The sequence below is a fragment of the Haliotis asinina genome, chromosome 5 (assembly GCF_037392515.1).
Source record: "Haliotis asinina isolate JCU_RB_2024 chromosome 5, JCU_Hal_asi_v2, whole genome shotgun sequence".
In the NCBI taxonomy this organism is placed as follows: domain Eukaryota; kingdom Metazoa; phylum Mollusca; class Gastropoda; order Lepetellida; family Haliotidae; genus Haliotis; species Haliotis asinina.
In genome coordinates, this window is record NC_090284.1 from 15417875 (window position 1) to 15430818 (window position 12944).

The 12944-nt window shown below is 38.5% G+C and overlaps 2 protein-coding genes across 3 annotated transcripts in view; one reads left to right on the forward strand and one right to left on the reverse strand.

Moving 5' to 3' along the window:
• Positions 1 to 938, reverse strand: part of LOC137285095 (poly(ADP-ribose) glycohydrolase-like) — a 23042-nt gene extending 22104 nt beyond the window's left edge. Inside the window, exon 1 of one of the 2 annotated variants that reach the window (XM_067817301.1) lies at positions 761 to 938. The gene's annotated coding sequence lies outside the window, so the exon portion shown is untranslated. Of the gene's footprint in view, positions 1 to 544; positions 703 to 760 lie in introns of those variants that run through there. The other variant, XM_067817302.1, reaches the window with a different exon arrangement.
• LOC137285096 (small ribosomal subunit protein eS24-like) lies at positions 903 to 8291 on the forward strand. The gene is made up of 6 exons (XM_067817303.1): positions 903 to 952; positions 2694 to 2762; positions 4305 to 4514; positions 5523 to 5636; positions 6080 to 6103; positions 8215 to 8291. Exons 1-5 carry the CDS (start codon positions 950 to 952, stop codon positions 6083 to 6085), a joined length of 402 nt encoding a protein of 133 aa, XP_067673404.1. The 5' UTR covers positions 903 to 949; the 3' UTR covers positions 6086 to 6103; positions 8215 to 8291.
• The last annotated feature ends 4653 nt before the right edge of the window (positions 8292 to 12944 follow it).

Below are 12944 nucleotides of genomic sequence, written 5' to 3' on the forward strand. Positions count from 1 at the left end.
TCCAGCTATATGGCGGCAGTCTGTAAATAATCGTGTCTGGACCAGACAATCCAGGGATCAACAACATGAGCATCAATCTGCACATTTGGGAACCGATGACATGTGTCAACCATGGCCTGACAACCCAATCCCATTAGTCGCCTCTTACGACATGCATAGTCACCTTTTGTGCTAAGTGTAATGTGTTATCTAACGCTTTCTGCATAATCACATATCATGAAGTGATATGAATATGAATGCACATGATATCTCAGGAAAATGCCCCTGTACTTCCTGGAATATTACAAGGCATGGTTAGTCGTCATATTATTTCTGCACCATAAATGCACGTATTTCACGTAATAATAAACAAAACACTGTTGGTACGCACAATCCACCTGATCAACTGGGCGTTTTATAGACGTAACGGGTCATTGCTAGCAACCTAAATATATGGTACCTGAGCTTTGTTTATTGGTTCTGTCGAATGAGAGTATCACTGATTGTGATCATACATCGGATTGTGGTGTTATACACTGGCCACTCCACCGAATGTCACACTTACAACGCAATCTGCTGTGTAATGGCCAGGAAAGCAACTTCATTGTATGCAAACTCCAAAATGATGACGAGGCTAAATGATCATATGTCTTTCAGCTTGACTTGAAACAAGACGGTTCTTGCGAGCTCTTGCTTAATCGATAGACCCATTTCTCGGAAAACCTCGCAGGTGCCCCCAGTGCTATGTAAACAAAGTGATTACCGTAACTAGTTAACTCACTTTTCAAGCTCAACAGCTCATGACTGTCACAAAATGCTCCTCTATGCCACTGACGAATATTTTCTGTAGCAACTGGGAAGTGTTCCTTTCTGTTTAAAGCATCTTTTCACTCATCGAAAGTCTCGCATGTAACTTCCGTCGATAACTCTCTGCTTCCGGTCTTTTCCTAGCGGCCATTAAGACCTCAAAATGGTACATGTGATGTGATCTTGAAAATCCAAATAAATCTCATAATTTAGGGATAATCAATGTTATTTAGATAACCCATTCCATACGTTTATGTCTTCACGCATTATATTCGACACTTTTAGTTTTGAAATAATTTTGTTAAACTGTGTATATGTCGTGTCAAATGTGTCAACAACGGCAATGGGAATTTCGCAGTGTTAATGCAGATGAACAGCTATCGCTAACTTATTTATTTTATTAACAAATTAAGTACATTTGTTTTTCGTTTTCTATTATAGTGTCTGTTATTTTCCGTTCACACGCTGAAATAGCCAAGTGTTTTGGATTTAAGAATACGAGCCAGTTGGTGTCGAACGATAGACGGGGTGGAAAGGCTTATGGTTGTCTTACGCTTATGTTTATCCCTGATTTTAGAGCACCAGGTCAGAGATAACTATGTAAGAGTTCCGCTCGTAAGCAAACCCTACCGCCATAAAAGAAAAACCAAATTACAGACTGACACGCATGATACTCACCCCAAATGTGCATACATTACATAAACGAGAACAGGCATGATAAAACAATCAGTGATCTTATTTCTGTGTTGGAGTATTACACCGAGGAAGGACTCTCTTGAAGCAAATTTACTATGTTTAAAGATGGGGATACGGGTGGAACTGTTTCCATCAAGCCAAAATTATGCATTCCTTTAGGCCATAACTTAGGAATTTAATAACATTTTTGCCGTTTTTTAAATATTAGCAAGCTTAATGGATTAAAGGAATACAGATATGTAATTTAAATGTTCCAATTCAATGCAGATTGCCATACCATCAGTTAAGTAATTTTCAATAACAGTGAGTGAGTGTAAAGGCAAACTATTGAACTCTGATAATAAATATGATTATCATAGCAAGAACAGTTAGAACCTTATGTCCTCTTGGGAAAGAGTTGAGCCTGTATCCCTGTCATGTTATGTAGTAATTTTCCTCTAGAAGGAATCCTTTCCCAGTGTGATATTCCATCACAGAAATAAGTTTGAGTTTTTTTATACCTGTTCTAGTTTATTGAATGTATATTTAGGATGAGGTATGCATGTCAGTTTGTAATTTTGCTTTTTGATCTCTATGGAGGGGTACAGGTGGAATTATGACTGCATTCTTGCTCCCATCTTCAGTTTTACGCCGCACTCAGCATCATTCCAGCTATATGGCGGCAGTCTGTAAATAATCAAGTCTGGACCAGACAATTCAGTGATCAACAACATGAGCATGGATTTGTGCAATTGGGAACTGATGACATGTGTCAACCAAGTCAGCGAGCCTGACCACCCAATCCTGTAGTCGCCTCTTACAGCAAGCATAGTCACCTTTTATGGCAACTATGGGTTGCTGAAGGCCTATTCTACCCCGGACCTTCACAGGTGCTGGAACTTGGAGGCACATAGGTCCCAGTCAAGGGCCCAGTCAGCTGAGGATTGTAATATGTCTGTTAATGTGACCTATGTTTGTGATTGTTAAATTGTTTGGCTTGATCATGTTAATAGGGCTATCAACTCAATACTTATCAGTCATACGTGCCAGCAAAGCAATAAACATCTGCATCAGCATTGACATTCTTTCTTAAGGAATTTGACATGGTATGATTGACTTACATATGAGCAGAATTAGTCTTGCCATCAATCACTGCTTTGTCACTGGCATTTAAGGGCTGTGTCTGACCTTCGTATGCTTTTATTTCAACATTTGTCTGTTACATTTTGTAGAGTGAAGGTGCGGCCACTATCAGAACGCGGAAGTTCATGACCAACCGCCTGCTCAGCAGGAAGCAAATGGTATGAATTGTTTGAATTTCACCAAAAGTTATTTGTCAAAACAGGATCTTCCAAAGTTACTGTTGTTTTGACATTTTGTTCCTTGTTAATCCTGAAACAATTCAGTGTAAAAAGATTGATAATCTTTGATGAGAAGATTTATTAATGATTATTATGTCATTGCTACTATTGTACAAAAAGTATGTTGATGAATTGTACTATTTTACTCACACAATGCACAAAACATCTTAATTTTTTACTGCTTATAAATTTTGTTCATGAAGTTTTGTTAATGCTGCAGTTACTGGTGGTCTCACTGACTGAAATTATCAAAGATTGGTTGCAATGACTAAACGAGTAAGCAATCAATCATGCTTTCCCATAATCACAAATATTTTTGGAACACTTGTTTACATCAGTCATATTTTTCAGATGGTTGGTTTTGTCTGTCACGTCATAAGCAATTCCAGCGTCTTCCAATTCATGATTCTCATGCATATCATCCCTTTTTTTAGGCTAGATACTTAAAAAAGCATTTCATTCCTATTGTTGAAGATAAAAACTTGCAGTCTTGAGGTGAATGAAGCTGAGTAAATTGTTCAGTGTTTGAAGCATTCACATCACTTGCAGAGTGTAAGTTTTTAAAGCATGGCTGTTTCCAGTGGCTAAGTGTGACATTTGATGATTTTTTTATTGGTCCGCATTTAAACTATGCAAGTTCATTAGAATGTGTGTAGAACTTTCTTTGTTCAAAAAGAAAAATATGATGGGTTTGCATTTTTCCCCATACTCAATTTTCCTCTAAATTACTGTCCCCAGAAAGAGGACTTCAGGATACATCCATGAACTATGGTGTTTCGTTTAATCAGAAAACATATTTAGGGATGAAGAATGCCCATGAAATGTTCAGGGCCCTTATTCTCGAAACGTTTGTAGCCCTAAGAATTCTTAACTTTGATCGTAGTCTATGTGTTCGAATGGGCTTAAGAAGTTCCTAGGGTTATGAACGTTTCAAGAATAGCTAGCCAGGTTTCAATTTGTGAATACACATAGTTGCATATGAATGCCAGTTGGTTGTATTCACGAAAGCTTTTATATTATGAAAGAGTCAATTTTGAGATTTTAGAGATTGGTTTCCCACCACCATTTATGGGACACAGTGGCAAAAATTATGGAAAAATTTATTTACAGACAAAATGGCACCTCATTCCTTTCAATGTGTGTCAAAAGAAACACAAAAACACAGAAACTCTGAAAACTTGATGAAAGTCCACGTCCCTATGCATAAATGGGTTAAAGACTCAAGGAAATTGATATCATTGACACACTAGTCAGTCTTTAAGAAGGATCTCAAATTTGATAAGGGAAACAAAAATAAGAAACACTCAAATGAATTACATCTTTCTTTCTTTATTTCTTGTGCATCAAGGGACCGATAAGTACCCCCTGCCCCCAAGGATGTTTTTTGTTGTGCAGATTTTCCGCCTGATTTGTTTTTTGTTTGAAGGTGGAGTTAGCAGATCTGTTTGTTGAGATGTTTGAGATAGAATTCTTCTTTTCTAGGTTGTGGATGTAATCCATCCAGGCAGGGCAACTGTTCCTAAAACCGAGATTCGTGAGAAGTTGGCACGCATGTATAAGACAACCCCAGATGTCATTTTCTGCTTTGGTTTCTCAACTCATTTTGGAGGTGGGAAAACCTCAGGATTTGCCCTGATCTATGACACTCTTGATTATGCCAAGAAGTTTGAGCCCAAATTCAGATTAGCAAGGGTAAGTAAATGTTTGTACTGGTCTGATTCTAGATTTGATGAAGTGTGAATTGTGATCACATCTTTCATCTCACTTTTGTAACTGTTGCAACCATGGGGTGGCACAGTTGTGTGTGGTACCCCAGTTTGTTTGTCTAATTGACACATGGTATGTTCTAGTCCATATTCCCCAGAAAACATTTCAAGGTTCGTCAGCATTTTACTGTGTATGTGAGTTTTCACCTAAGTGGTAGACATCCAAAACCTACATCGCTTCAGACTTCTCTACCATTTGAAGTTTCCATGCCATAATGTGACTGGATTATTGTTCAGAGCGGAGTTTGTGACGTGTGACTTGCTGTCATTACAACCGTGGACAGATATTTCCTTGTTGCTTATGGTCATATTGTCTGATGGATTCATGTTACACCCCAAAATAGTGCTCTGATTTCCTATACTGATGGACAGGGGGTAATTTAGTGTTTACAGTGTTTGCTAATAATGCTGAAGATCTGGGTTCGATTCCCCACATAGGTACAATGTGTGAACCCTTATTCTGGTTTCCTCCACCTCAAAATTGCTGGAATGTTACTAAAAGTGGCATAAAACTAAACGCACTCACTCCTTTACCTGATAAAAGCTCTTATTATCCCCCCGGCGTATAATGTGGGAGGATATAGTCGATGCCTCGTCTGTCCCTCTGTAATCATTTTGTTTCCATAGTATAACTCAGGAACCGTTCAATATTTTTAGACAAAACTTGACATAGTAATCCCAGCCTATGGTTGTGCTTTTTGCTAATTTTTGTTTTTTGGCATTTATATATTTTTTTTTTTTTTTTCCATGAAACATTTTGGTGTTAGTCTTATGGTGGGGTGGGCTTCGTTTTCTGAGCAGAACTCAAAAGATGTTCAATATTTTTCTGCAAACTTGGTAGATATATCAGTCAGAACCTGAAGTGGTGCCTTTTGCTATTTGCAGTTTCTGTTTCCAACCTGAAATGTAAATTGATACAATTATTTGGTTACAGCATGGCCTATTGGAAGTGAAGAAAACAGGAAGAAAGCAGAGGAAGGAAAGGAAGAACAGACAGAAGAAAGTACGAGGAATTGCGAAGGCCAAGATCGGAAGTGACAAGAAGAAGGTAAGGAGTCCACATCTTACTGAAAATGATTTGGTGTAATTGAGTGTTTGATTTGGTTGGGAAGGGTGAAAGTTGGTTTAATCAACAGCTGACCTGTCTTTCACTGTAATTGCAAATATTAGATTTATGCTATAGTTCATATGTAGGTTCAGTTACTCATAGGGGACAGGTGACTTTTAAAGTCTTATACAAAGTGCAAGAAAATTTATTTTGACCCAGTTTATATCTTTAACATTAGGGCATACTTCAAGTGAGAATTTAGTACTCCTTCGGTTTAGGCATATGTTTAATTTTTGGGGTTGGATCGGTAGGTACTGTGTTGGATCAGTTAGTTACAAGGCAAGACACAGTTACCCATTGAGAAGTAGGAACAGTCCTTTATTACTTTCCACATGCATTGATTTAACTAAATATTTTTATGTATAACATATTTTGCTTTGCAGAAGTAAACATGGTGCACACACCAGGTACATATTTCAACAGTTTCTGCCGTCCAGTAGTTAATGCTTGTTTTGATGTGATGTGAAGTGCACTAACACTTGCTGTTTATATGCTCATGCTAATCATTATCAAGCGAAAATTTGCTACAGCTTGTTTTACTGATTCAAGTTACGTCCAAGTTGTTGGCTGGCTTGTTTGAATTTAAACTCATCATGGTTACTATCCGTGGAGCAGTGGAGTAGCCTACTGGTTAAAGTGTTTGTTCGTCATGCTGAAGACCAGGTTCTATCCCTAACATTAATGCAATGTATGAAGACCATTTCTAGTGTCCCTGCTATATTGCTAGAATATTTCTGAAAGCTGCAAAAAATCCTACTCACACTCGCAATCCCTGCTTGATGGCAATAATCTACTCCCACTGTGAAGATATTATAATAAGTGCTCCCGTGTTTGAATTATCACTGAATTGACTTGACTAGAATGCTTTCTTTGCCTTGGCTTTTCATATACATATTTAACAAATGTTCGAAAATTGATAGAGGCTCCTTAGTAATAGCTTCTACAGCCATTAAATGTAATTTCACTCATTAAGAAGTCTAAAATCATGTTAATGATAAATGAAGTGATGTTGTTGCATGTGTTTATTGACAAGTATTTTCATTGCATGTCACTGTATTTTTGTCTGAAACAGTTTTCAGGCTTAAAATTGTGACTTGAAACAAGGTGTTATGTTCAAAGTGGTGTTCCTTGAATACTGGATCAGTATTCAAAAGTGTTTATTTTTGTTAGAAAAAGCATTAAAAAGGGGTGTATACTATAAGATGTAACATTGAGGGGATTTTCATGATTATGACCTCAATACAGGTCTAATATTCAAAGGGAATTTTCTGTGGAGCATGAACCATTCATTGAAAACGCCTCGGTTGAATCAAAATATGTTCAGTTTTATACTTGATAATGCTTGTAAGTTTATTGCTTTAAACATTGTGATATTCAGTTATTGTTGTGATCAATATTCAGTTATTGTTGCGATCAATATTCAGTTATTGTTGTGAATGTCGCACCACCAGTTGCTTTGATATCTTTTCACCAGCCTGCATATTAACCATCTTTTTTGAGTAACATCTCTGAATATGCATGGACTTAGTAGCCGGAAGAGTGATTATGCCGAGTGCTTGCTCATCCAAGTTATGGGTAGTCATGTTTGAACAGGTTATGATAAGCATTAGACATTTTCTATGGGGTACATTAATTTTGTAATTATGAAGGTGGGGTAGCATAGTGGTATTCATGTTTGATTCCCAATGTGTGTGAAATCCTTTCTGGTTTTCCCCACCATGACATTGGTGGAATATTGCATACGTTGGTGTCAAATTGACTCTTGCACTAATTATGAACTACACATCAGTTTTATTCATTTCCAGTTCATAGTAAATTGATGCATAGAAAATTGGACCAGAATTGTTTCCCTGAAAAGCCACAGGTCCATGAGCATGATGCTGATCCATTACCAGCCATCCCATAGCTGGAATACTGCTGAAAACAAACACATGCCTATGCGTTCAAAATGTCAATTAAGGAAAGCAATACACCCAGCATATAGATGTGATTACCTACAATGATGTAACGTAAGTTTCCATTCAGCAAGTTACATATTCTCCATCCACTACAGCTATAGATTTGATGTTAATCATGTGTGTAGGTTGGGGAGTGAGTTGTATCTTATCTTGTGGGGTTTCTGTTTAGAATAGTACAGCATCTTGTGCTTATAGATGGTGTGCGACTTAGTGATTCTGTTTTGAGTATGATCTGTGTATGAGCACCTGTTACCAGCAGCTGGTTTGTCTGCCGTAGATCACGTTCTACCTGCATCCACGATAAAGCTTGAACATTGCTGAGTTGCAACGTTCAACAGCAAACAGTATAGGATTTCTGTATTTTGTGTTCCTCGTCTCAGGAGGGTAATCCCACTTCCTGTTTCATGAATCACTGCCTGGATCTGTTGATAAAGCTGAAGCTAAATGTTTATTCCAGGCAATATTATGGTGGTGTTCAGAAATACTGTAGTTGAGGCATATGTATTTGACTGATGTCTTGCTTGATACGGATTCTAACAAATGTTTTTCTTGTGTTTCAGTGATCAAGGAAGGAAATGTCCCAAAGTGTACAGTGATGTGTGTAATCTGGGATTAAAAAAAAATTCGAAACATCTCATGAAGTGTTTGTCATGTTCAAGGTTAAATGAACTTTGAGGGCAGATGAAGATTATGTCATACAGTATTACTGTTTTCAGTAGAGCTTCAATAAAAGATATTCAAAGCCAAGAAATCCCTCTAAATTGCCCCCATTTTTGGTTAGTGTCTTTTCCCTATTCCCAGATGCAGGAGGAATATGGATTGGCAGAATAATCCTGATATTTGAATTTTTGTGGAGTGAAGAGGCTTAATTTGCCCTCGAAACACACCAAATATACAGAGAAGCCTTGTCATCAAGTTGCCATTTTATGAGAAACTATTGTACAATACTAACTTGCAGTGTCATTGAAGCAAAAGCTTTCCAACTCAGGGATGAAGCTCAAAATAAACATGTGATTGGGCCTTGAAGAGACTTTTCAAAATGAACATCTGCTTTGCTTTAGGCTTTCCTTCCATTGCTGCGATAGCCTAGCAGTTACTGTGTTTGCTTGCAACTCAGAAATATGGGTTCTCTTCCCTCGTGTAAAAAGTGTGAAACCTTTTCTGGTGCCCTCAAGAGGGTTATTGCTGGAATATCGCATTGAGTGTATATTCATGCTATTCGTTGCACAGCACAAAGTCACCATGCTGATCTGGCATATGAAACCAGATAATATTCTAGTCGCTAACAACCTCAAATAGATTCCTTTAGGTTCTACTGTACACTAGGTCTGACTCACCTGCTCTTTAGTCAGTATAGTGTGATACCATGAATGATTTTTTGGTTTGTTTGGTTTGGTTTTGAGGCACTTCCAACCACTGATTAAAATTGACCATCATTTTAGATATTTAATGCAGTTTTGTATATCACAGTGACTTATACTGAATGTGTACACAGATATTTCCGAGTTGGTGACATTTGGTGCGGAACTGGGACTGATTTGTTTCTTCCCGTGCTCGGGGGAAAAAATGGCAGGATAAACTTGCCGGAAATTTTGTTTCTATTGTAGTTTCAAGGCCTCAGTCCATGGGCGTTGACAGCCTGCGTGACTTAAAACGTATAACTAATGTTAATAAAGACGTCCATGGGAGAACATTTGGTTTTGTGCACGAGCGTCTGGCTTAGAAACAATATTAGACACAGTTGTATACACCATACACTAATACTATATAAATGGAAATCGTTTTGTATAGGAGTAGGATCTATCCAACTGCCTTTCTAATACTGTTTCTAAGCAAGACGCCCCTGTTGTGTGTAACCAGTATATTATGCCATGTCTGAATACGAGATCTGATTCACACACGAATGTAACTTTGGGAAGAATAATTCGCTTCGGCATTTCACTCTGGAATACAATATTTCATTCTTCGGCGTGTTCATTCTATATCACTTTGCAGAGAGAAATATAGCAAAGAGGGGACCTGTAAAACACCTGGATGCAAGTGATGCTCCAATTTATGCTCATTAACCGTTTGACCTCATTCTCTTCCCACGGGGGTTACCTAAGCGCTCAGACCATTTTTGTTGTTTGCCGTTTTATGCCGCGCTCATTAATATAATTTCGAATCTGGACCAGATAACCCAATGGTCAACAGCACGAGCATTGATCTGTTCAACTGGGACGGGATGCCATGCATCAACCACGTCAGCGATCCCTTTAGTTGCTTAATGTACGCATGGGCTGCAGTAGACAAACTGTAATCCGGATCTTCAGACTTACAGCTTGGTCTTGTCCTGACTGACATCGCGTGTATAGTGCTACCCTAAGAATTAATAATGTCTAAGAATGAATACTGAGTTATGCATTATGCTATGGCAAATATCAGTATCACTTGCTGTTAAATGAGAGCGAGATAAATCTGCTCTCTTGATGCTGTGGCTATGAAATCCACTGTCTCATAAGTGTTGATGAAATACATACGATAATTAACATAAACGAATTTCAAAATTCTAAGCGATATTAGGCGGTAAATGCACAAGGACGCTACGCGACTTGCAGCAAACTGTGGTGGTGACATGAGAGTGCATTAGAATTTGACGCCACATCGGTGTTATTCAGCAATATAGCAACAGTCATGCCAACAAGTATATAGTATGACCAGACATTATTTAGAATTTTAGGAATGTGTTTAATTGGATTTGTAGTATATACAACCTTGACCAGCAGTCAAGTGTCTGGCAGAGATCGGGTGGTCAGAGGCCAACAATTTTTGTGTCAACTTGGCTTAAAGCACGTTCCACATAAAGTCACCTCATCCCGTCATACTATGTATGAGATATGTTATATATAAATTCTGGACAACAAACTGAGAAAATAAACAAACTGAAAAAAAAACCCTTTGTCTCAGTGTCCAAAGTATAGTCCGAAAGTTTACGTTTGAGGTGGCATATTTGTGTCGCCCCTCTGTGTATTTGAAGGGAATATGAACAGTGAGCGGTAAACATATATTCTCGAGGGACATTTACTTCCATCTCCCCACGTGTTCTGTGGATTTTTTTTTATTTCCGGCAGGACAACGACCCAAAAAATCATTCAAAGCATTCACATGCCTGGTTTCGTATCCTAAAAATGACATTATTAGATTGGCCAAGCTGCAGCCCTGACCTAAATTCAATCATAAATGCTTGGGGACTTATGAAGGGAAGTGTCAGTATGAAAACTATGACAAATATTGCTGAAATGAAAGAAGAGCTAGGTGGTCCGATTACGGTACAGCATGGACCACGACTTTCTAACTACATTGATCAGTAGTATGCCCTGCCGAACTGAAGCCTGCGTTGCTGCTCATGCTGACTTGACAGAATACAAAGTGTTCATCTGTCTTTGAATCTGGAGTTATATTCTGCTAGTATTCACATTTAATACGTGAGTAATGCTTGATAAAAAGTGAAAAAATACAATCTTTACATTCTCAATAACCTCTGGTCATACTATACTTATTAGCAAAGTTGTCAATAATATTACAGCAGAATATAACTGGCTATGTATACACTGGCTGTATAAGCCACCAGCAAAAATATCTTCGGGTCCTCCAGCAGGACTAAAGCTCAACAGTGACAAAACAGTGAGTTTAAGAAAGGTGATACGAACGCCCCAACAGCTGAACAAAGTTGACAGTACCAGACTACTGGTAGGAACATCTACTGTGCTCGCTTCACCTTCAGTCAAGAATCTTGGAGTTGAAATGGACAAATGTATGTCAGGAAAAGCAAAGGCACTCAAAACAGCAAACTAACAGCAAAGCTAACTTCAAGCTACATACCATCGGTAGAATCCGAACATATTGGGATTCTGATACCTGCAAAACGTCGATTCATGCATACGTCTTGTCCCACCTGGACTATTTCAACTCTCTGTTCTCTGTTTCCTGCATCATGTAATATCTAAGTAAGTTCGAAACAAAGCCCCATACCCAGCACGGGACAACATTAGCAGATCACTTCAGTTCTCAGAGAACTGCACTGACAATACTCCATCTCTAGGGCTTCCTCACCGACTATCTCCCAGCTCGTGGACACTGCTCATCTGATCAACTCAAGCTTTGTGTACCCTTCACGAGGACAAAGTTAGCTAGCCATGCTTTTTTTTGTTCTTGTGACTCCATCTCTATGGCTAACCCCTCAACACATTGTTTTTAGTGATTTCAAGTACTCCAGAGGGGCCCTGTAGGTGTTATCGTTTAACCTGCCATATTGAATATGTTCCAGAATATGTCATAACATACCACTTTAACTTCTACAGCAATCTATTGCTTTCACTTGCTTCCACAATGATATTGCTATTGCCAGTTTATTTACCCTTGTGCCATGAACCTTCATGATAATTATATAGGTATAATTGCACTACGGTAAGTTCATTGTGACATACATTTACAAATAAGTATTTACCTTGGACACTTAGGATATACATACAGTCAAACCCCGTTGTGTCGAACTCGTTGGGTCCAAGGGGAAAATTTATTTAGTAGAAATTAATCTCCACAGCACACTCTATGTAGGGAACCTTTCCTACAGGAGCGAGGGCATCCGTGTCCCTGGACACAAATCTTTCTTCTTAACTTGGCGAAGCAGCAATGAGCTGCCACCCGTTGGAAATTAGGTGTTGTACAAGTGCATTATTTTATTATTATCATCACCACATCACTTCCGCTACTGATGGTTGTGTTCAATCCATTTAAGATGCTCAGTAATAAGCAGGTTGAGGAAACCCAGTCGAGGGTGAATTATCCTACGCTATTTTAACCTCGACAGAGCCTTCAATAAACCCCACCGATAAATACATCACACCATGATTTCACACAAACAGTTAAATACTCCAATATATTATTAAAAGTTTTGATAAATACCAATTTCAGGTGAACCGTTAAGGTTCGCGGTAGAATTAGCCTTAAGCAAACCCATGCTTGCCTCTGCTTGTCGTAAGAGGCGCCTAACGAGATCGTGTGGTCAGGCCCACCGACTTGGTTGACACGTCATGGGTTCAATGGGACGCAAATCGATGCTCACGCTGTTGATCACTTTATTGTCCGTTCCAGACTCAGTATTATCAGTATTATTGACCATTGTTAACTATTCGCTACTATTATAGACGAAGAAAGAAACGGCATCAATCTATCAAAAACAATCTTGATATTTTGGTAAACACAAGATAAGTTCTTTGGGCTGTTTGCACCTTTAACATGTTTCTGACTG

What these genes read in the sequence shown, in the direction of transcription:
- LOC137285096 (XM_067817303.1), top strand. An exon ending in TGCTCAGCAGGAAGCAAATG is followed by an intron (nt 2,763 to 4,304) that starts GTATGAATTGTT and finishes CTTCTTTTCTAG; the next exon opens with GTTGTGGATGTAATCCATCC. An exon ending in CCAAATTCAGATTAGCAAGG is followed by an intron (nt 4,515 to 5,522) that starts GTAAGTAAATGT and finishes ATTTGGTTACAG; the next exon opens with CATGGCCTATTGGAAGTGAA.